Raw genomic sequence first — 25,609 nt, 5'->3', positions numbered from 1 at the left:
AAAAAAAAAATACAAACAAATTTATTTACAAAACGGGAGACTCACAGACAGAAAACAAATTTATGGTTACCAAAAGGGAAAAGAGGGAAGGGATAAATTAGGAGTTTGGGATTACTAGATACAAGCTACTATATATAAAATAGATAAACAACAAGGTCCTAATATGTAGCACAGGAAACTACCTTCAATATCTTGTAATAACTTATAATGAAAAAGAATATGTATAACTGAATCGCTGTGCTATACACGAGACACTCAAACACACTGTAAATCAATTAAACTTCAATTAAATAAAAGAAAAAAGGAACAACGTACAACAGGGAGACAGTGTTAGGTGGTTAAGTCTCTGGCGTTAGACCTCCCAAGTTCAATATCTCTATATGGACTATGTCAGTGACTGACTTCAGTTTCCTCATTTGTAAACTTTGCCAACCTAGTAGGGTTTTTTTCTGAAAAATTAATTGAGATTATTGACATTTTTTATAATGCTTGGTCCGGAGTAAATGCTTAAGACATTTACCTGCTTTAGGTGCTATAGGAAACCAATGTGCCAGTAGAAACAAAAACATATTCTTGTTTTCAAATAAAGATAGTTTCTTTATGGGAAAGATGAACATTAATGATGTCTTACCGGCAGTTGAATGTATCAGCTGATCATCGTTGGGCACTTAAACCATGAAGTTGGTGTTTATTAGTCTACAAGAATTGTTCCTGAGTCATAGCATAAAATCTCCATGTTGCCCCTCCACCCCACATAAAGACACTAGAAACTGTCATTCTTAGGGAGGAATAGGGAAGCTGGGGCTGTTGAAGGAACTGTGTTGTGAATTAGATAGTCAGTTAAGAAAGCTCATTCACAGATGGAAAGAGAGTTGGGGAGGCCTGTGATCAGCTGCCCAGGCCATCCCTCTCTTAGAGACGGGGTCCTGGACACAGAGGAAGGACTCTGCAGCCACATTCAGGAGGAACAGGCCTCGGAGCCCATTGCCTTGCACATCTCGTCCTAGAGTCTTGGAGGTGTGACCCTCCCAGAGAGATGGCAAAGCTCTTTTTCCAGTACTTCACATTTCTGGAAAGTGGTATGTTTATTCCCTCCCAGGCCTTTTCACTTTTATTCTGAATCACAGGAAGAATAATAATAGTAAAAGTCTGTCTGTATTATGACTGGCTACAGCAGTCGGGGGTTTTCTTCGAAGTAATATTTTCAAGGAGTGTCACCTAGCAGCTGGGTTCCTTTGCCTGGACAGAATTGGCTCCCTAAAAGCAAAAAGAGATGGAAGCACTTGGGGCGATAAACTTGTGTCAGTTTGGAATCAGTTTAGAACAGTTTAAAACCTCTCAAATCCAACACATTCGAAAGCCTTAAATGCTATCCACTAAGAAATCATATCTGAGGAATTTTTTCCATTAAACATTTAGTCTGGTTCAAACCTAATAAGATGCTAATCTTTTCAAAACTTGTTTTCCCTTATTTGGCTTTCTAACTTTGAGTAAAAAGTCAGTGAGAGTTTAATACATGGGAATTGCTGAATGCAAGGGGTAGAATAGAAAGTGCCCCGGGCTGGGTTTCAGAACTAGTTCCAAACCTGGATTCCGTATCTGTGACCTTGGGCATGACTAAGACATTGTGAGCCTCATCTGTAAAGCGAGGGTAATGCCACCTGGAAATGTGGGGAAGACTTAATTTTGGAACCTTTACGTAAGCACTGAGCTCACATAGTAGGTGCTCAGTAAATGTTAAATCTGTGGCTGTAAGAGGATCTGGTCACAAGCTTCGTTAGAGCTTCTTTAATTAAGTACAAAGTGAATGTTACTTTTAAAGCTTTTATGTCCTGCCCAAATAGAGATTATGATCTTCTCAAATTAAAATAGTTTGAGAAGACAGACATCATTCTAGGGTAATAATAGAAATGTAGAAATATACAATTGTGCTTTAATGCATCGAAGACTAAAAACAATGCAAAGTTAGACTAACATGCATTTCATTAGCTGCCAGAAACGTACCCTATTTCTTGCATTCGATTTGTTTAAGTATAGGAGAAGAGGATGGTACAGATTTTTGAATATTTAAATATTTGAAAATATGTATCTTTGCCTATGCAAATTATACATATTTTAAAAGGTTGTTTCAGCTTTATTTATAACAGAGGTCAGCAACCTTTTTTCTGTAAGGGGTCAGAGATTGTACATTTTTTAGTCTTTGCAAGACTCACAGTCTCCTTAGTGATTACTTAACTCTGCCACTGCAGTAAAAAAAAAAGCAGACATAGACAACAGTAAACTGAAGGACATGGCTGTGTTCCAATAAAACTTCATTTACAAAAACTGGTGGCGGGTAGCATTTGACCCATCGAACAGTTTTCTGACCTTTGGTCTAGAGCATAATATAGGGTCCTTTTACAAATCAGGCATAATTAAGATAAGTTATCCAAGGAGAAAAATGTGTATACTTATATATTCATAAGTTAACTCAGCAGTTACATAAAAACAACCTTATTATATATGTTTATTTCTTTAGTATCATGGCTTGCTGAGTTTAAAAAAATAGCATGGTTCTCTAAGTATATTCAGTTGAGATCCTGGTATATAAATCACACTGGAATCCCCTTTTGAACTAGTACTTTTGAAGTTCTAACATGGAGCCATGTGTACTTACACAACTGGCTTTAACGTTTTTCTCTGGTAGACAGATTTCAAAATTGAACTCAAACCTGTTACATAAATGTTCAGGACAGGATTTCCTTCTGCTTCACAAGAATATTTTGTGAATTTCCTGGGAAGTTCAAGGATATCTTACCCGACAGCATCTAAGTCATTGTGTTTTAAGGAATTTCCTGCAGGGATTAAACCACTTAGGTTTAGCCCTCAGTTTTTTATAGCTATTTCCCACATTCACCTTTAACAATGCCTTTTAAGAATGTCTTTGTGTGATTCCCTTCTCCAGGAAGAGACTGATAGTAATGAAATGCCTAGGCCGTCAGAGAGCTTTGAGAATGAGAAGGCCAGTACATCCCCTTTGGGCCATAATACTGTGAGAAGCCAGTCACACAGTGTTGTGAGACCTAGTCCTCAGGGTCCTAGCAAGTCATCCAGCACAAACATGCACATTAGAAGAAGGCATCCAATCTCTCACCATTTAGAGTTTCTAATTCTAATTGTGTAAATTCTAATTCTGTTGTATTTTGAGAGTATCTAGAAATCAGAAGTTTTATGCAAAAGTAATAACAAGGTAAATAAGCTTAACTATCCAGAGACCCCAAGATGTCAGTGTCTTAACACTGACGTTATTTCTCTCACATTTCTCAGTCAAATATGGATGGAGTGACCCTACTCCATCTTGTACTATGCCATCGGGAAAACATCCCTCTAAGATCGCAGCAGAAGGGAAGAGAAAGGTGTCTGTAGGAAATGGTGCTCCTGCTCTTAACTGCCTTGGCTGGAGGTGACCCATTATCACTTCTCATCATTCATTGACCAGAACCAGCCCACATGACTCCCGCCTCCCTGCAAGGGAGGCTGGAAAATTTGAAGGAGCACATAGACTTTTGGTGATCATTGGTGAAGCCTACCACAGAACAACATTTAAAGCACTTGGTTCTTGTGCTGAGTCCAAAAATCAGTCAGATAAGGACTAATAAGAAATTTATGTTATTGCAGTTTTAATTTAGTTTGTTTTGGTTTTGACAAAATCATAAGCTGGTAGGATGTTTGCTGCATTCTCTGCTTGTTTTTCTATTTTAATGTTGTCTGTTGGGTTTAAAGTTATTTACCTCTTGACTGAGTGGACAGATAAAACTCTTGTCTAATTATGTAATCCTTAACATCTATGTCATTAAATAGATACTTGTCATAAATTCCTTTGTAGTGATAACCTACCTTCAAACTTCTAAGTGTATGTGTGTTTTTCTTATTTCTCCAGTTATAGTTGCTACATATCAGCACATACTCAATAAATAAGTGTTCCTTGATTAATAGATAAAGGCAATTTTGTATACACCAGTGAATGTGGAGAGTTGTATTCAATAAACTTTGGTCCCATCAACAGCCTGAAGATTAAGAGTGACTGCCTTTAGTTTGCATTTCTAGACTACTTAGGGATTTTAGTTTGGATCAGTATTTCTCAAAGCATATTCAATAAACTAAACTGGGAAGTCTGTTATGGAGTCTAAGAATCTACATTATTAAAAAAAAATTATGTTTTTAGGCTGGTTTTTCCTGCATTGTGAATGAAAATAGTCCTTCTGAAACCCATAGAAGATGAATATTATGTCTGGGTGCATGTTGCTGTCAGCAAATGAACTCATACATAATTAGTAAATGGCACAATGATGTCACTATAACATGTCACACTAAAGCAGCTCTCCCCAGCACCTTAATGCCACCAAGGACCAGAACCTGAATGCCAGTTACGCTAAGAGCTGGACACAGCAAACATGGACTGATACAGTGTGAGCACAGTGCCCATTCTCACATTCTTCCTCTTGGCTTAGTTTTGCCACATGTATGATTTCTTGGAAGAACTTAGTACATGGTTGGCCCCACACTCAGTTCATTTCTGCCTTGTCCCCACTACTCTGCATTCCCAACATTTTCTTACTCTCGTCCGTTGGGGTCCCAAGTTTAGTATAGCATTTATTTGTTAGGAATTTAATGTGGCTTTAAAATTGTGCTTGCATTTTTGTTTGGGTTGTTACTGATGTTTGTGCTTTGGCCAAAAAGTTGTGTAGGTATTGAGTAGGCTGCCCCAAATTTATTTTTACTGTTAAGTTCTATTGTTTTTATATGAGAAAACATGAGGTTGCTTTTAGGAATGCCTATGTCACATTATAGTAGACATGCCTGTTTTCTTACAACTTCAACTGCATGTATTTTGTGGGATAAAGAATGTTAGTAAGAGAACTGGCACTGTGCCTGTTTGAGAAGTTGCCATGTGGAGGCAGTTTTCCGACCTTTTATCCTTTATATTTTACAGTGCTTAGAATTCCCAAACAGTGCTCACGTGCAGAATCTCACTTCAATCTCAGAACAATACGGCAGGACCTCTATTAGTTCTACTTGGAGTCTTGGAAATTGAGGCTCAGAGGAGATAAATGTTTTGTCTAAGGTAGATTGGTGAAAAGATTTGGCTATAATTAGTTATTCTACTCAAATAACCATACTTCGAGCATCTATTTAATGCAAGATACTGAAGATAGAGATAAAATAAGAGGAAACCCACCCCTCCTCCAGCCGCCTTCCTCCCAGTAGTGCAGGGACTCTTCAGCTTGGGCTAGATGCAACCCGGAGAACTTACTCAATCCCAGAGAACCAACAGCATTGCTAGTTTCCTAGAAGAGCTGGCAACTGAGTACCCTGGCTGCTCTGTGCAAGGCCGTGGGACACTTGGGTGGCTCCTCACCAAGGGGCATCAGCCTGTTGCCAACTGGAAGTCTGTCACTTGACTCTCCTCCCTCACCGGTCCCTATTCCAGTCTCTACGCATGACTTCGCTTTGCCCGGTGGAAACACAGCTGCAAAACTGCAGAAGGCCTGTTGCCTGTAATCGTTCTGCTTTGCATGAGCAGTAATTTCATCCACGGATGCACAGTGAAGATGGTTCATCACTGGTTCATGTGCTTCCTAGTGTCAGACAGTAGACAGAGAACTCAAATAAGAACAGGGAAATTGTTTTCTCCTCTAGGTTCCATCAGTAAGCCAGCCAGGGTATCTTAGGCAATGTATTTCAACTGTCTGGGCTTCAGTGTCCTCATCATTTAAGAATAGTCTCCAGTTAGATGGTCTAAATAGGCCTTTTCTGGTTGTAGCCTCTGATGTTCCTCAAGGGCACACTTGGGTTTGCGCAGTATGTGCCTAGAGGAGGGATCCAAGGAGCCAGGTCCAAAGAGCTTTATGGTGAGTAAGGTCTCTTGATGGTGACCAGACTTTCCTGAGCTCATTCTGAATCTTAGACAAGCTGGTTCAGAGCTGGTTACAGATTGAACAATCAAAATGGCGGCACCTGATGTGTGTGGAATTTTTAAGCATTTTAAATGATCATGAATTTTCAAAAAAACATTTAAAAAACCTATTATAGAGAAAGTAAAGAGCTGTTTAAGATACAGAGACATTAATAAAGAAGATAAATGTGTTTGAGAGCAGTTCAAATTATTTTAATGAGTAAAATGTTGGAAAAGATAATCATTTTCAAAATTAAGGAGAGTCTTTACAATATTCACATCACTACCATTTTCATTACTTGATTACAGATATTTAAATCATAAATGAACATTTAAATGTATATATTTACAGTGAGTGGTAATTAAGTGACATCTTTTTCTCTCTGACACACAAGTCTTTTTTTTTTTTTTTGCTTTAGGAAAATGGATGTCACCTAAGTCCTGAGATCTCTGTAGTTTTGATTCCATGATCCTACTTAGGCAGAACCCGCAACCGTTAAATGTTTATTTACTTGGTCAATGTTTAGCCTGTGGTTGGGCATTTAAATATCTCAATGGAGACTGAGAAAGCAGGGCAGAGAATGGTGAAATACAGGCAAAGGAAGAGAAATAATTGGAAACCAGAGAAAATAAGGGGAAAGGGTCAAATAGTTCTTTTACCATTTCTTTCTAATTTCTCCCACATAGTTAGAAAATAGGTTTTTGTGTGCCTGTGGTAGTCTTACAGGTAAGTTAAAGATATCATCAGCACTTGTCCATTTATTTCACAAGTATACAAAATCCAGTTAGCATGTTATACACTCCCAGGTATGTCAGATGTTTGAAGAGCTACAGCTTGAAGTAAATGCACCGTCAGAGTGCTGTTTGTTTTATGTTCTCATACTTAATGATCTGTGAGTTAATTTCTTTCAGCCTTGACCATGCTTTGTTCTATGGTTTAAAAAAAAGAGATGAAATATATACACAGAATTATAAATTATTTATCAAAGCAATTAAATATGGAAATACATTTGAATATGTACATGGGTCATCCAAATTTTAATGTCCATCCTTATTTGTGTTTCCTTTTGTCTCCCAGTAAAGATAAAACAGCTGAGAAGTTGTTCTCCCTTAATGGGCTGATAAGTAACCAAGTAAAACATATTGTACTTTTACCCAATGCTAGTGGCAGGAAGCCCAGCTTGCAGAATGCCCAATTACACAATCCTATATTAGCCACCGAAGAGAAGGGGGTTTATTTTATGTTTATTTTATTGTTTAAATAGGAAAAACAAAGACCTAAGTTTCTTTAAAAAAGCAAATCGGGTACACGGGAACTCTAAGTATTATTTTTTACAACTGCATGTGTATCTACAAGTACCTCAAGATAAATTTAATTTTAAAAAGGCATATTGTATGATTATGGCAGCTAATTGAGCTACCTTGTATTTTTTTACTGTGGTAAAATAGGCATAAAATAAAATTTGCCATTTAACCATTTTAAAGTTATAATTCAAACAACACTGTACAGTACATATAAAATGTTGTGCAACCATCACCACTACCCAGTCCCAGAACTGTCTCACCACCCCAGAGAGAAACTTCATATCCGTGAAGCAATCACTCCCATACCTCCCTCCCCTCAGGCCCTGGAAACCAATCTGCTTTCTGTTTCTATGAATACGATAGTTCTTTAAATTTTATATAAATGGAATCATACAATGTGTGGTCTTTTGTGTCTGGCTTCTTTCACTGAGCATGTTTCCAAGATTTAGTCATGTTGTAGCCTGTATCAGTACTTCATTCCTTTTATAACTGAATAATATTCCAGTGTATGGATATATCTTTTTTGGTTTATCACTTCATTAGTTGGTGTGTATTTGGGTTGTTTCCACCTTTTGGCTACCATGAATAGTGTTGCTCTGAACAATTTGTACAAGTTTTTGTGTGAACATATGTTTTCAGTTCTTCAGGTATTATAACTGGGTTTGGAATTATTGAGTCAAATGGTAGCTCTGCATTTAACTTTTTAGGAATCATCAAACTGTTTTCCATATTGGCTGCACCATTTTATGTTCCCTTCAGCAACATATGAGGCTTCCAGTTACTCCAAATGCTCATCAAAATTTATTTTCTGTTTTTTCATTTTTTTTAATGACCATCCTATTGGGTGAGAAGTACTATCTCATTGTGGTTTGGATTTATTTTTCCCTAATAATTAATGACATTGAGCATCTTTTTATGTGCTTATTGGCAACTTCTGTAGCTTATTTGGAGAAATGTCTTTGAAAATCCTTTGCTCATTTTCTAACTGGGTTGTTTGCCTCTTTGTTGTTGAGTGGTTTCTTATTTTAAAAGGAAATAGACCCAAGGAGACTTTAGTTGTGTTGGAAATGTTCTTTTTCTAGACTTGGGTGATAGTTACACGGGTGTATTCACTTTGGGATCATTTGTGTCCTTATGCACATGCATCAAAAATGAGGATATGTGCCATTTTCTGAACGTATTCGTTTCCTAGGACTACCCTAACAAATTCCCACAAACAACAGAAATGTGTTCTCTCACAGTTCTGGAGGATAGAAGTCTGAAATCAAGACAGTGGCAGAGCGATCCTCCCTCTAAAGACTCTAGGGGAGAATCTTCCCTTGCCTTTTCTAGTTTCTGGTGGCTCCTGGAATTCCTTGGCAGTCCGTGGCTTATAGACATATCTCCTCAGTCTCTACCTATGTCTTCACATGGTCTTCTCTTTATTTCTGGTTCTAAATGCCTCAAATGTCCCTCTCCTTTCTCTTAAAAGGATATCAGTCATTAAATTTTGGGCCCACCTTAAATCCAGGATGACCTCATCTGGAGGTCCTGAGTTATATCTACAAAGGACCTATTTCCAAATAAAGTCACATTCACAGATACAAGGGGTTGGGGCTTGGACATATTTTGGAGGAGACACAATTCAACCCACTACACTGAATATATGTCATGCTTCATTTTTTTAAAGCAAGATTTTAAGAAAAGATATAGAAAACAATTTTAGAAAAATGTGGTGATCTGAGCTTCTGAGTCAACAGATCTGTAGGTGTAGTGAAAGGGAAATTCATATGAACTTGCCATCCTATAAAGGAAAAATTCTTAATCAGGTTTTGAAAAATGTTTTTACTAAATATGATTCTGAAAGTAACATTTTGAAATAAGGTTTTCCAAGGATGTTGATGTGGTTTGTTTTTATTAGTTTTTGTTTTTTGAGAGGAAGCTCATGAGAACAGCAACATACTCACACATAGAGAAAGTATCTTTTAAGATATCAAAGAGTTTGGAGGGTTTTGTATTGTCAAATCCAGTACTCTATTAAAATGTCCAGAAAGAATATTTTTGTGTTCACACTGTTACCCATGATGCACTTTTTTTTCTTTTGTCCCTAAATCATCAATAATGTTGAGCTATGGACCTTTTGACCACTGTGATCCTCAACTTTGGCCAGGTCATAAAAGGAATATTATACCTGCCACTTAACCTTCGTATATTATTACGACATGTGGTTCACCATGACCAACTTGGTCTGGGTCTCACTTCATGTACAGTTTAAGAAATATGTAAATGAAATAATCTTTTCTTCTCAAGAATGACATTTGATCCAATGTATTGAAAGCTATTTGAGTTCCTAAATAAAAAAAAAGTTCATAGAGCACAGTAGTTCTGTGAAAAACTGTTTTAGTATGAGAACACACAAATTTAAGAATTCAGACAATGGCCTTATTCAGAAGACTAAGAGCTTGGAAGCCCATTTTCTGGACCCCAGTGCATTTTTAAGTCTTTTTTTTTTTTTACTTCTTGGGTAGTGCTATGTGTTAAGAAATAAATGACAAGCCTTTAATTCATCTCATTCTCGTATTGTTCCCACTATTAAATATGTCTTCAAAGAGAAATTTCAGAAGCTTTCATATGTATGAGTGTATAAAGGTTTTGAATAAGCCCTAATTATTTCACCAGATAGTGTATTTTAAAACAAAAACAAAAACAAAAACAAAATTTGTCCTTACTTTACTTGACTGGTATTTTTTTTTAATAAACTAACAGTCATTTTTAAGTTGATTGGAGTTCATCCAGAAAATCATTACTTGTTGGTACATGGTTAAAACTTAAAGAAATCCAGTTTTTAAAAATTTTCACAAAGCTCTCTTTATCCTTTTAGGATATTAAAAGGCGGGCACTTTGTAAAAAGTGTCGACACAAATTATATTAGTAATCGTTCATCATAATACAGAATTGTAGTTTCACTCAAGACGTGGAAGAAAACATGCTTCAGGGTTTGGCTGTGAAGTAACTGACATACAGCAGAATCCCTCACCCCTGTCATTTTTCACTCTGGATGCCAGGCAGGGTGTCAGCTTGTGGATGGACAAGCTGGTGCCTCATTCAGCTTTGCCCTCCTAATAAGACCAGCCCAACACAAAGCTGCAATTATTCTGTGGTGACATCACCACCATCCTGACCTTTCACTTGTATTTAAATGAATTATTCTTAGGTTACATAATGGAAGATCTCAACTTTAAATCTGACCCAGCAATGAAAGTCAGTGTGAGCTCTGTGTCATGTTTTCATCCTGCTTTATTTTCATCTCTGGCAATGCTTCTAACACAGACGTAACATTCTGAAAGCAGTTTCCAGCTTGAAATATAGAGTCCTCTCAGGGAAGTTTTAACATATTTAATCACCTGCCTAAAAGAGGTGTCATACTTTTTCATAATACCTAGAGGATTACCCCAGTTAAGTCCCAATATATATCTATTCCCAACTCTCCCTTACACAGACCTTTTTAATGATTTGCTAGGAAAGAAAAAAAAACAAGATTGCTAGGATTTGTAAAATTGGCACTAAAAATACAGTAATCACAATTGCAATAATCACTTATGGCTCTTGAGATTTTTTTCTTTCTTTTTTTAAACTCATAGATGAGTTATTTGATTTTGCCTTACGTCTCACAGTGACTAAAGCTCTTTGAGGGTAGAGCTAATGTTTATTTCACCCTTTACTCACTCCTACCTCTTCCACATAATGTTGCACATGGTGGACCTTTATTAAAGTTTGCTGAATGAATACCATATATTCATAATGTAGTCACATATATAGATTTATTTACATACTTGGAATTTACGGATGGAGCAGCCCCAGGACCCTTTTCTCTCTCACTCTCAGTCTTTTTTAACTTTTTAATAGCTTTGGGAGGGAGCTGGGGAAGTAAGAAGGAAACAGTGAATCAAGTCTTTGTAGCCCTATTTAGCTGCTCTGGCTCCTTTTTCTCCATCCATCCCCCAGCCACAGGGGAACAATAAAGCTGACAGGGGACCACTTAACAGACTAGACAGTCTCTCAGTTTCCTTCCATACTTTAGAACTCTCTCTCTCTCATCGTGATTTCACTCTCTCCCACCATGAGCCAGCTTCCTGGCAGAAATCAAGCTCGTGTCTATTCCCGAGCCTCCTGTTCCATGACCTATTCCACCGGAACTGGAGCCTACGTAAGGTGCCAGCCTAAGATCAGAGACTTGAGTACACTGACTGCCTTCCCTGGAGTTGATCAGCTGTGGCCGGGAGGGTGGGATGCTAGATGGCTCATTTTAGAGCTATGCTCGTTCTTGGACCTGTCAATCGTGGCCTGGGAGGGAGGATCACTTAAAAACATGGCAGCACCTTCTGGAACACTTGGTTGGAGTAAGACAGGTGCCAAAAGTAGGTCATTGCTGGCCTCTGATGAAGTAGAAAAGCCAAATTAAACGATAGCTAAGCACCTCATATCTTTCAATTACATGAGACTGGTTTATCGCTAAAGCAGTCAAAAATTAGGAAGGCATGACTAATTCCATGCAGGTTCTCCTAAACTCAATAGTTTGACCTAGGATTGGTCAAATGGATTTCTCTTGTAGGAATTACAATACAGAACCACATATTACCTACACTATATTAGAATAGAGAATGAACATTTTCACTAGAAACCTGGAAGCAGATTTAAATCCTGACAAATATGCCAAGTATTGAGAAGACTTTTCATTCTAACAGAAATATCAATTTATATATTTACACATATACATATATACACACACATACTCACACTTTTTTTTCTGATGCCATTGCTCAAAAAAGTTTAGTTTTCTTGGTTGTTTTTTCTTAAAAATTTTTGTTTACTTTCGGTAAGCCATCAAAAGTTTTAAAATTGGAGTATTTGTATGATATCACTAGACAAAAAAGCCCATCTTTGAAAAGACAGTAAAATGGCCTTTCATTAGGATAAGCTACTCTATAGAACCCTCAGTATCCTGACTATTGCCTCATAAAAAGTGCATGCAATCTACTCCCACTTAATTCTCCATACATTTTTCTAAGATGTACTCTTTGTATAACTCTACAGGTCTTTAAAAAAAAAAAACCTCCTCATAATATTATTTAATATATTATTGGCTCTATAATATGGCAATATATTTTCTCGAAAAATATTTCCTAGTAAATATGCATATCCCAGACATTTTACCTTTCTCTTAAGCTTTTCCTTCTGACATTACTATGCTGATCTTGTCCAGAATTAAGAGTTTTCTGGAAGCTTATTCAGTATCAACAGAGACTTCTTTTGGGGGCTACTGTTGTAGGTATCGAGGTTTCTTTTTCATGGAATCAAAAGATTTTAGTTTAGAACAAGGTTATTTTGTTCCAAAATATTTTTAGGAGTAATTTTTTAAGTAAGTTGAAGTTGTTCTGATAAATGTATACATAAATTAAAACACAACTTTAATCTGTGATTTGGCCATTGACTTAGTTTATTTGAATTGTACCATTGAAAACCAAAAAAAAAAAATGGAAGGAAAAACAGTGGTTGGGTAAGATAGCATAGAATTTCAGATTTACATGAGGTGATAATTAGACTCTTCTTACTAAGTCAGGTTCTATGGGGACATAGAGAAAGAATGGAGAGGAGGACCTTGAGACAGACTTTGAAAGATGGGTGGAAGTTCATCGGGCTAAAAACTGATTCAGATTAGAATACAAGATGTTTCAGGGATCTGCAAATATTAAAGGGGGGCCATAACTTGAAGTTCTTAGCCAGAAGTGGTCACGAGATTGGAAAGGTGGACTCATTTTAGTGGGTTTGAAATGTGATGTAGGGAGTGGGGCAGCATTTCCTGCGCTCTGGAGAGCCAACCAAGAATTAGACAGTATCAGATATGTGTTTTTAAGGATACACTTCTTCCTTTCAACAGAAAGGAAGGTAAATTGATGAATTTTTAGACAGGCATGTGTGTATGTGTGTTTTAATATAAGAAATTCTTCTGAGAAAATGTAGCATTGATATCACAAGGCGCAGTCCTTGTTATCACTAATTCAGTTGCACTAATTTCTGCCTCTTTAAAGATCCAAATAATAATTTAAGATCAGAAAGTGGCAAGAATACATAGAATGGTAAGAAGTGATGAGGTCAGCAGGCTCTCTAAAGTCACAATGCTTGAGGAAACTGTCAAATACACCTTCATATTCAACTGCCATTAGTCTTGCTGTATCCTATTTAAGTTTACTGATAATTGTAAAACTCCTTGGCATTTTTTTCTGCCATCTTTGTATGTTTATATTTTCAGAAGTAGATATTCTATTCACCTCTAGCATGCTGGACAGTTCTAAATGGAGTGATGACTGTTTCTTTTATATCTTCCCTGAGTGCCTAGTGTCTGTGATATAAAGATGGCCAGTGGAAAGACAGTAAGTGTACTTGACTTACCACCATAATTCTTAGTTAAACTTCTCCCTGACAGAGTAAGGAATTATGAGTTCCTGGAGCAGCACATGTGTCTCTTTCTTAATGTAACTCTCATTGCCATGGTGAGAATTATCTGCAGTTCTCTGAAAAGGCAATAATCCATCCATATAAATAGCACAGCCTTAGGATATAAAATAAGAAACTAGACTGTGACCAGCTACTGAGAAAATTATGGAGAGAAACCAGTGAAAATTCTAGCAGTCAGTATCTTTTCAGGCCAGTATATTTGTTTAACCAAGTGGTATAAATTGGATAATCATAGTGTTAATTCTATTAGTTCCAAAATCTTTGGGGGATTTTTGCCCTTCCAAGTTGAGCCTCAGTGATGTTCACCAGAGTGAGAGTATGAAATAGCAGCTCCCATAGCAAACCTTTGGCCAGATCCACCACACTGTTGTTCACTTTGCCTGCCTCTAAAGTTATCATATTTCCCCCTTATTCTTATCATGCCTCCTCTGTCTTCTCACCCCCTACTCTGAGTGTAAGTCTTGAGAATGTAGAAAGCAGGAAATGGGTAAAGATAACTAAAGCCATCCATTCAAGTTCTTTTGTTTTGTGCCTTCTTGCAGCTCCAAGCATGGCTTTGTGTTTGTTCTAATTTCCTTGTTAAAAATTACGAAAATAAGAAAAAAAATTAATGCAATTAAAAAGAATTCAAGAAGTTATATTTGGCAAAACATCTTCAAATGTATAATGATAATTATACAGAGAAAATTTGTAAAGCTTTTTAAAACCATGAAATATTGCAAGAAAATTAAAGGAATAACATAATAAATACAAATGTACCCAATACCCCAACATTGTGAAATCTAAACATTTTCCTAATGTTGTTTATTTTTTATAAGAAATAAAACACCATTGGGATTATTGAGAAAGCTCAATAATAAGCAAATCTTTATCACTTGAGGTCAGAACCAATCCAATCAGGAAATGATAAAAAAAAAGAATGGAGCATAGCTGCTAAGTGAAGTTCCCACTGTTGACCCCTAGATGAAGCTGACTTTCTCTCCAGCACAAGCTCAGAGCCTGACACTAGAGGAAGAGAACAGAGGTGTTTTGTTTTGTTTTGTTTTGTTTTGTTAGGCTCACTTCTAAGAGACACCCAGACAGCTTCTCCTTTCAAACCCACCAACCAGTTAAGTGTGAAAGGTGGGGCAGGTATGGAAATAGACAAAAACGTGTGACAGGTTGTGAAACTCCCTCCACGTGGAAGGAAACATCAGGAGTGAGAAGGAAGCATTTTCCTCTCAAACCTGTAAAGTCAGAGCCACATGTTTACCTCCTTTTAGATCCTATTCTCTTCCTTCCCTTTCCTCGAGTCCAGAAGTAACCTCCACCTTGTGTATAACAAGTACTTAGTCACTAGAGTTTTTTTCCTAAGTAACAGAATGCTTCCATTTAAGGAAAGTATTGGCTGCCAGTTCTTGGGAATCTTGACTATAACATCTGTATTTACTTCCATTCCAAGACACCCTCATGGTCTAATGGAAAGAATGTAAAAGATGCTGCTACTAGGTAGGGGTATGGTTTGGGTCCAAGGATGTTACTGCTCAACTAATGTTCTATGTGCTGAAAGACCATCATGGTCTTAGCAACAGCAGTATAGCTAAGAAACAAAGTTTAGAGCCATCTTAAAACAAAGAAGAAAGCATCAAAAAGTTATCTCTCTCCCTCGAAAAGAAAACAAACATTCTACTGACCCTTGCCTTCTGAAATAGTTCAACATTCCAGGCTACTGAGACTTCACTTTATCTGATAAACAAACCCCAATGTTCTTTAAAAAGCCTTTCTGATTTATTTTCCAAATTTTTCCAGGTAAATAATAACTTGTATTTGTTTAGCTTATTTCCTCTGGATAAATTGGACAAATTTTCTGCCAGTAGAGGTACCAAAAAGCTTTTGAATGAAGAGAATGTTTGGTAATGAATGCTACAATGGAAAATTGCTATAATAAGTAGCGAGGAAGGGAAAAAACTTACACAAAATCATTTTGATTTAAGTGGTAGTATATTATTAAGGGCAGTACTGATCTGTCCAGAAAAATTAGCCTATTAAGTGGGATAGGAGAATTAATAATGCCATCTCTTAGTGTCTGGCATTTGAAGTTGCCAGTTAAATCTACTGGGTAATTCTAGGAAGCAATCTTTTTCTTACACATTTTGGTTTGTGTTGCAGTTTACTGTTGGAGTTTATATAGTATTTCATTTTGTTAGTTGCATGAAGCCCTTAATTTATTAATGTTAATAATTGAGCACCTGTGTGTCAGACCAAAAGGTATTTAGATAACCATAGTCCATTAAAAAAAGAATATTATAAATCTGTATATTTTGCTTCCTGTTTCTGAGCAATATGACAAAGTGTTTTTTTTTTTTAATGAGAGGTTAAGGCAAGCTGAATCTAGTAGCCCTTTGTAATCCACAGCAACATAAAATATAGGCAGACTTCATTTGATGTGTTGATTGTGTTCTTAAAACTGCATAAAATCACATCTTTAAAACTCTAGGCATGCTCCCTCTTTGAAAGACTATTATAGCTGACTCAAAATGCCAGTAATTACTTTCCAATCTAAATAATCACAACCTAATTTAACTGATGTTTTTCACATGTTGGAATTTCACCAAGTGAGGAATGTCTGTTAGATTTTATAGGTGATAACATAATGCAGTATGAACAATCATATTTTTTAAAAAAGCCTTACACTTTCACTGCTCAAATTTCAATAATCTAAATGAATGCTTTCAAGTAGTGTATATACATTTGAAAATTTTATGATTAGTCTTTTATATTTATTTCTACTTTATTTTTTATTGCACATATGTGTTTTCACTTAATTTCAGCTCCAAACTCCAAATTGTACAATTGAGAAAAAGACAAAGCTTTACACTCCTTTTTGTACTATGTGTACCTTAAATAACTGGTTAACTCTTTTCCTGCATATTTGAGATGCCATTGGTTCAATCTCAGAGTCTAATCTTAGCCAGCTATTGTATGCTTTCTGTACACTGAAGCCTTAGAAGAAGGAATCTGTACTTTCATTAGCAGATTCTTTTTAATACATTTTGCTAACTCACATATGATTTCTTCTCAGTGATACATATGAGCTAATAACATGTTGTGAGGCCTAAGGTTATTTTTGCTGTGTGCACAACAGGTAGTTTATTAGTTTCATGGGTCAGGAAAGCAAAGAAGTAGTATATACAGTTTTGTAAATGATTTTCAATTTCCTAACTTTCACTGGAGCTAAGAAACTTGTAAACAAATATACAATAAAAAAAAGAAATATGAAACCAAAAATATGTATGTATATGCAAGACTGGAACATTGTTCTGTACACCAAAGATTGACACATAGTAATTGACTGTACTTCAATTAAAAAACAAAAACAAAAAACGAAGTAGGATAAACTCAATGTCCCCAGAGAAGCAATGGAAGTTGTAACTTTGCCTCACACACTTCGACATGTGTATGGTCTTCAATAGCCAACACCCCAGCTATCCAGAAAAATTATCCCATTAAATGGTACAGGAGAATCAATAATGAAATCTCTTGGTGCCTAGAATTGGAAATTGCCAATTAAATCTACTAGGTAAGTTGAAAATCATTTATTTTACAATGTATACTACCTCTTTGCTTTTCTGGCCCTAAAAGGTACCTATTGTGCATACTAACAAAAATAACCTTAAAACTGGCAATGTCTTACTGTCTCACCACAAGGAAATTACATGTAAATTAATAAAATTCACTGAAACATTTTCATTAACAAAAGCACAATGTTCACTCAGATTCTTACCCATCTAAAGACTTCATATCTCATATACCTGGATAAACACTTAAATAGGATACAACCCTACTCCGTTTGGAATTGGAATATGCCTTTTCATGTGCAGCTCTCTGTGCTGTGTAGTCACAGAAAGTAATGAGTTCAGCTCTCAGGGTGCCAGGGTAGCTGGAGAGCAGAGTTCTGTGCTCATGTTGCTTGCACAAACACACAAGTTGTGTTTCCCACAGTGGGATCCAGGGACCCCTGAGGTTCTGCAGCTTTTTATCCTGTAAAACACAGAGCCAGCAGATGATGCTGATAGGGTGGAGGCGTTGGATTCTGAGACTGTTTAAGAATTTCAGGAGAAGGCACAGTCTGAGAGGAGCTGGCAAAGCAGGCAATTATTTGTGGTGGGAGGATATGGGAAAAACAGCAGATGTCTGTAGATACTACAAAGGAAAATAAACACTGTGGAAGAACAAACTTATGTAGAAAAATTTATAAGGGGGATTTTTAACAAAGGATGTTTGGGAAACACTCCATTGGAGTTAAATATTCTGGGCAGCACTTATGAAAGGGGACAAATTCTTACAGCCAAAATAACCTTTATACTGAAAATCTTCATTTCTCTGTTTATTCCATCCTGTTCCATTCAACAAACTTGTATTAGACACCTACTGTGTGCCAAGAATTAGACCTCCTTGCCTCCTTCCTACCAGTCATATACAGATGCATACATATACACACACTCACTTTGAAGTTCAACTACCATTTGTAATAACTGGAAGCCCAGAGGACGTCAGCACTGAGAGTCAAAACAATTCGCTCACTATGGCAAGCTGAAATTAAAAAGCAACTTCACAGGATGAAACTTGGAAAATGCTTGAATACCGAGGTGTTTATTTGGATTGGCTTTTCTGGACTTGCTGATGGAGGTAGAATCTTGCTGACATATTACATCATTTCTGTTGAAAGGACTTTGAATGGTGAGATTGACTGCGCCAGATTTTCTTTTTACATAATTGTATAGGGAAGTTCCAACTGTTTGAAGGAGATACTAAGTGGGGTATGGTATTTTCTCCAGAAAACACAGATTTTCTGAATTTGAGATTATGATGTTATTTCCAAGTGCTTGTGTTGATTCTACACTCTTTGCTCAAGGCTCTAGTATTGTTTATCTTATTTTCATTCTATTTTTATTTCCTGGGTCTTCACAACTGGAGTTCTTTGGCTCCTCCTTCTCAAGACTGCAATGCTATGAAAATAATCACCTCGGAGTTCAAACCAACTAGAATGATGTAGAATGTTAACTTTTGTGGACAGATTCACTTACACTGTCGACCCGATTTTATCTTTTAAGGCAACATGTACACCACCATTGAGAGCCAACTCACTGAAACTAATTAAGATTTCAGACCCACAGCACTGATATTAGAAAGATGTTTCATTATACATTACAAGGTGCGGAAAGGACTTCCAACTCTTGTCATTGAATTGTTTTCTTCCAACTCCCTGGAGTGGCTCAAAGTTGAATATATTTTACCTAAATTCAAAGAGAAAAAGTAAGTTTGGAGTAATGTAATATATTTAATATATTACATCATTAGTTATACTGAGCATATATGATTTGGGGAGTTATCTCCACTTGAGCAAGGGTGGATGAACTGTTTTCACCTGGAGGCTTTGGCACAGCAAGAGACGAGGTGCCCAGGATGCATCACTGCTGAGGCTGGAGCACAGAGGGCCCAGCAGCTCTGCACCACCAGGGCTGCACTTGTAGGTGTGCTCTGTGGTTCTCAGGTGGCTCAAGGTGGTGACCCAGTGTGGCCTAAATATAGCAGAAGAGCCACCGCAGATTCATCCTCTTTTGGGAGCAGACTTGTAACCTTTGCAGTAGGTTAGAGGGGAGTAGATTTTCACTGGCGTGAGAGAAGCCTTGACTTGCTGTTGGCCCAGAGCCTGGGTGACGTCATCAGTATGCACCACCTGTTGAGGGACTGAGAGAGAATCCACGGGCTCTCTCCGCAAGAACGGGAATCACGTGCACCCCTCCTCCTCGGCTGGCTCTTCCGCTTCGCAGGCCCGACCCCTCATCTCAGATTTTCTTGCAGCTGGGCTTAGTAACAGGAAGTTTGCCGTAGAAATGAGTCAGTGGACCCACTGGCCTTCCCCAACGATACAGCACGACTGTATCAATTTTCAAGATACAAATGGCCATCAGAATGGGGGGGAAATCCCCTTCCAAAAGAAAACTCAAAAGCCAGATGGTAAACTGACTCTTTGGGTTCTACCTGTAAAAGCAGTTAACTCATTTTTTGAGCATTTTCAATTGCTACATGTCTCATGGCAGCCAATACCTGAAAGGTATTTTTGTAAGCTCATCTTAATATGATAAGCTGGGGCTCACTTGCCATATTTTTTCCCAGCTAGACTGTCAGATCCATGAAGAAAGGAGCACTATCTTTTTATGACTGTATCTCCAGGGTATAGCATATATCCAACCCGAAATAAAGACTAGATTAATATGTGTAGAATAGTTAAATAAATACGAATAATTGACTACATAATATCAATGAAAGGAATAGGCTTAAGCCCAGGTTTATATATCTCTAAAGATCACCATCTTTCTGTAATACCAAGGAATTTGCTCTAAAAACCATTAATTAATTATAATAACACAATTATTATGATTTCCTATATTAGTACTGTATCATGGTTTCACTCTTTCTGTTAAAAATAATAAAAAATAATGTTAATTGCATAATTTCTATTATTTCTAGATTGGATAAACATGCAAAGGTAGTTGTTGAAAGAAAGCAATAGGATTTTAATATGTATTCCTCGTCACCATTTATTTGATACCCTCTGGCCTTGGCATTGGAATTTAAAATATTCAGAATTCCATTGGCTACTAAAGACTCCAATCTGGGCATTATTAGGTCAAAATTTCTGGACCGCCCTGTGAAAGACAGACTTTTTTCATTAAGAAGCAAACAATCAAACAGACGGCAGTGACTTTTTTTGGAACTCAGAGGATGTGTGGAGGAGGGGGACCTTCCTTCCACCAAAGAGTCAGTGCCCGCTAGAGATGCCCAGACTTTTCCCCCTTCATTCAGCTTTTCCTGCCAGTCCTACCCTTAAATGCTCCAAAGTTACAAGATGATTAAGAGCTCTCATGGACCATTTAGGGGTTGTGTTGAGCTAGGTTGTAATTTTTTATTAAAAAAAATTTTTTTAATCTTTTTAATGTATTTATTTTTATTGAAGTATAGTCAGTTACAGTGTGTCAATTTCTGGTGTACAGCATGTCTCAGTCATACATATACATACATATATTCATTTCCATATTCTTTTTCATTATAGGTTGCTACAAGATATTGAATATAGTTCCCCATGCTATATAGAAGAAATTTGTTTTTTTATCCCTTTTGTATATAGTTGTTAGTATTTGCAAATCTCAAACTCCCAATTTATCCTTTCCCACTCCCTTTCCCTCCAGAATTTTTTTAATTTTTATCAATCTGACTAACTTAATAGCACTCTAGTAACAGAAAGCCATGATTTGACCTCAGAAGACCAATGTTGAAGTCTTGTCTTTACTACTCACACAGCCTAACCTTGGAAAAATGACTTAAACCTCTGAGCTCCAGTCTCTTAACACACACACAAAAAGGAATGACAGCTGCCTCCCTAACCTCCATAGCTCATTGACTAGCTCAATACCTTTATTAATATGAAAATACCTGTGAGCAGAAGACATTACACAGCTGTCAGTCTCCCTCCCTTTCTCTCTTTCTCTCGTTCTCTTTCTCTCATTTAGTTGCCTTACACAACTTATTCCATCCTGGGGTAAAGGATTGGCACAAAACATTCTCACAAGAAATGCCCTTCAATACCAGCAATCTCATCGTCCTCTTCAGTTTTCAGCCCTTAGATATACAACTCATCTAACTGTATTTGAAGGGGAACAAGACTTCCAGTTTCTTTTCTAGCTAAATATATGTGTTTTAGCTGAAATCCCTTGTGCAGCTTTTTCTGGCTCAGTGGCCATGACTTCTCTCTTTATTATGAACTTCCTCCTCATTCCCAGCTTCCTCCATGTCCACGTAGAAGAGCCTCCTCCCCAGATTGCTTCTTAGGAGATGGAATTATATGGACTGATGGTAGCCTCTCTTGTAAACCCATCCCCAGATCACCTACTAGCTCTTTCTAGTTTCAAGACTAAGATATAAAAATTGAGTTAGTGTGAATAATATGGGAGTCCTGGAGAAATGTGGGCAAATTTCTTTATCATCCTGAGCCTCCTTCTCATCTGCCTGATAGTGATAATAATGGTATTTGATGGTTGGCTTGTTGGCAAAGTGAATGAGATAGAGCATGTGAGGGATAGCACATAGTAAGTACACCATATAGTTGTTACTATTATTAAAGGGGAAACGCTCTCTTTTGCTGGTTCATGTGAAATCAGAATTAATTTTGATATCTCATTACTGTCTATGTTTTATTTCCCATCATTTTCACCCTATGTTGCCCTTAAAGCCACATCAGTCTGTTTGCTCTTTTTTTTTCCACTTTGATTAAAAATAAGTATGATTTTTGCTTTACTTCTGGTACATAAAGTTCCAAGGCAACTTAATATAACAACACGAACATTGAACAAAAAGTTGTGAGAAGCTGCTTTTACTATTTATGTGCTCCTTTAAATCAAAAGAACAAAATGTAAACTATTTTTTTTTATGTCATGTCCTGTGCTTCAGGCTCCTTGGTGCCTCAGAAAACATGAAAGAGGCTGATTTACAATCGCTTTGGGCAAATTGCCTGTGGAATTCTGAGGACAGGAAATGAAAAAAAAAAAAGTGTAGCACACACCCCTGGACATTCCGCACAACATGTAGGATAAACAAACAGGCTCCAAAAGGAAACCCAAAGCTCTTGGTCTTCTGTTGAGGAGCACCATGAAAGGCCTTTGGGAGAGCCTATACTGAGAATGATGAAGTGCTGGAAAAATCCCTCAAGAAGGGTGAAGTAGACCCTGATTAAAAGAAATCCTTTCCCCCTTGTGTCTAAGGGATGGCGAGTCCTTTTACTTTAGGTAAATTCTGTTCCCTGCGTCGGCGTTATGAAAGAGGAGTGCCACGTTACAGACCTGTACTTCCCTGACCTCCACAGGCGTCCGGTTCTCTGCGGAGCTTGTTGGGGTGACTGATTCAGGAAATCTGGGAAGAGCCTGAGAATCTGGACCCCTCCCTCACAAGCTCCCAGGTGATGCAGCTGCTACTGATCTGCGGGCCACAGCTGGCTCTCAGCCACCTTCTGTAACAAAACCATTGGTGGTAGTTTTCTACCCCGTTGTCTATAGTACAGTGGTCTTCAGCTCACGGTGGTTTTGGACCCACGGGAAATTAGCAGTATCTGGAGACATTTTTGATCTTCCCAATTCAGGGGGGACAACTGACATCATGTGAACAAGGGCCAGGGATGCTGCCAAACACCCTACAAGGCACAGGACAGCCCCTCATAACAAAGAATTTTCTGACCCAAAATGTCAATAGTGCCAAAGTTGAGAAATCCTGCTGTAGAAGTGCAATTTGGTATATCTCTCATATTTAAAATAATCCATGAAAGTGTTTTTGCTTTAAAGGTAACTGTGGGGAAAGAGTAGGAACATGTACTATTTAATTTGGAGTAGAGAGTGAACAGTGTTTAAAACTGTCTTCAAATATATGAAAGGCAATTAAGCAGAAGATGGTAACCAGCTGTTCCCTATCATCCTTGAAGAATGAACAGGAAATGTGCATAAATGGACCTGTGCTACCCATCCGTTCTTTTTCTGCATCTTCCACGCCAGCCAGGCAAATCTCTCTATGATCTTGCAACCATATTTGTCCTGTCCTGTGTCTTATTACTTACAGAGACCCTCCCAAATCCTTGGGACATATTTCCTTCTCACTGCCAAGTCACATCTCTCCCTCTCCCTAAAAATCTAACTTGAAAATTTCCATCTCCATAAAGTAAGTCTTCCTTAACTAAGATGAAATAGTTGGCAGTTCACTTCTGTCTACAACTGGCACACTTTCTCCTTCAACGTGTAGTCTTTCATTCTGTGTTATTGCCCATCTGTGTACAAGGAACTGTGCTAGATTTTGAGAAGGGATAAGAGAGATGAGTAAAAGAGTCCCTGCCTTTAAGAATTTTCCAATCTAGGGGGAAAAAAAATCCCACACAGGTAACTACAATATAGATTGTATTTAATAATTATTTCTATTAAAGATTTTTTTAAAAAGAGTGCTTAGTAGTTAAAAGATTATCAAAATATAGGTATTTATGCATATTTTATGAAGAATAATTTTCTCTAAGTTACATACAATTTTGTGCATCATAGAAGTATTTAATATTGTTACCAAAATTTAAAGGTTAAGAATTAGAGCCTGAATTTAGACTATACTTACTGTGAATAAGGAAGGAGAATTTTTCTGTTTACATGTAGCTATATATCTTGATTTTAACAAAGGAGAGTGAATTTAATCACCTCTGAATGTGCCATGTGATGTTCTGTGATTTTATAAGGGTATACTCTTTGGGAAGAATCCTTAATTACATCTAGGAGGGGAGTACCTTGGAACATCACAAGTATGCTTTAAAAACCAGTACCAAAGATGGAATTTGGCACCAATCATTTGAGAGAATTTGTCACCATCCAGAACCTTTGCAGGAGAGAGTCTCACCTATAAAGGGTTTCCATTACCTGAGCTACAAAGAAATTAAAGAGATTTAACCGTCTTTAGAGATATCATCTGATTTAATCTCAACAGCAGCCCTTGAGGTTGTCAGCACCAACACATGAGGAGAATTCAGTGTATGAGTACAAGCTTCCCCCCACTGTTTGATTCAGAGAGACACAGAGCATATCTCAAGCCTGCATAGGAAGCCGCCTCTGGGTGGAGAGCATCACCTTGCCTTCCCTTTCGAAACAGAGAGGAGAAAGCTTTCTCTCCCGAGGCTTTAAATGGTGATGCTTGTATCCCCTGTAGTCAGAATGGGAAAATGAAGCTGTTTACATTTCATGAGTGGCAATGGTTTAGTGTTGGGCTCACTACTGGAAAACTGTCTGCAGCTGCATTAGTCATATGTGAGCATGAGTTTCTGCCAGGCCCTTCCCACACACTCTGAAATCTTTAGTTCTGGGAACGGTACAGATACTAAATTACTACAGGATCTTATTTGAATGTTAATACTTGTATTTTTTAAAGTCATTATGTTGATTTCTAGTCAGTAACACAGTTAATATTGTGCACCCTCCTTGTAGTTCTCGTTTTTTGAGCATCATTGCTCTAACAATCAGCACACAGCTATGAGTGGTAACCTCAAAAATGCCTTCATAATTCAAAACATAATAGAATCTTTGTTAACTCCATGTAACTGGACTTTGTTTTCCCTCTTAAAGTTGTTCTAGGCTTCTGCGTATCATTCAATGTTGATGTGAAAAACTCAATGACTTTCAGCGGCCCAGTGGAGGACATGTTTGGATATACTGTTCAACAATATGAAAACGAAGAAGGAAAATGGTATGTCCGTGGGTTTTGTTGTTGCTGTTGTTTAGTTTTTTTTTTAACAAGATAATGGAAAATACTATTTAGCTGCAGTTCGTTTTATGAATGAGACTTAGAATGAATCATGTATGGTAGGAAATGCAGACTGATCATTTGGTAATGGAAATTGACAAAGCAAAGAAAGGAAAAATTCCTTGGCAGTATTAAAGGAAGTGGCTGGTGATTTTTGTTGAAGCCTGGGTTGACCTCAGGGAAGGTCCTTATCCAAAATAGCCATTGTTCTGTAAATTGCGTTATTCTGGCAAGAGTTCTTTAATTGTTCTCATTTTAGAGTAGCTGGACTTCAGCAGGAGGGGTTGGGAGGCAGATGATCACTGTCTTTATATCACTTCCATAGCATAATATTGGGCCTATATTTTTGGTGTTTTACTGATCTGAGCTTGGTCTGTTATTTATAATGAGTCTTACTGAATTTCTTTTACACACTTTGAAATGATTTAATATTGGTTAAGTTCATGTCAGGTGTGATTTTTAAAGCATGTTTAACTTTTGAAAATGACACAAAATTAGTATTAGAGCTCTTTTGCTTTA

At 37.3% G+C, this 25,609-nt stretch overlaps 1 protein-coding gene across 3 annotated transcripts in view; it reads left to right on the top strand.

The window, feature by feature from the left end:
• ITGA1 (integrin subunit alpha 1) overlaps nt 1-25,609 on the top strand; it is a 150,138-nt gene that overhangs the window by 28,030 nt on the left and 96,499 nt on the right. For all 3 annotated transcript variants that reach the window (XM_072958709.1, XM_006205982.4, XM_072958708.1), the window contains exon 2: nt 24,913-25,033. In XM_072958709.1, coding sequence (XP_072814810.1) covers nt 25,012-25,033 — 22 coding nt within the window. In that variant the 5' untranslated portion in view covers nt 24,913-25,011. The remainder of the gene's footprint in view (nt 1-24,912; nt 25,034-25,609) is intronic.

This window comes from Vicugna pacos, chromosome 3 (assembly GCF_048564905.1).
Source record: "Vicugna pacos chromosome 3, VicPac4, whole genome shotgun sequence".
Taxonomy (NCBI): domain Eukaryota; kingdom Metazoa; phylum Chordata; class Mammalia; order Artiodactyla; family Camelidae; genus Vicugna; species Vicugna pacos.
This window is presented reverse-complemented; position numbering and strand designations above follow the sequence as displayed.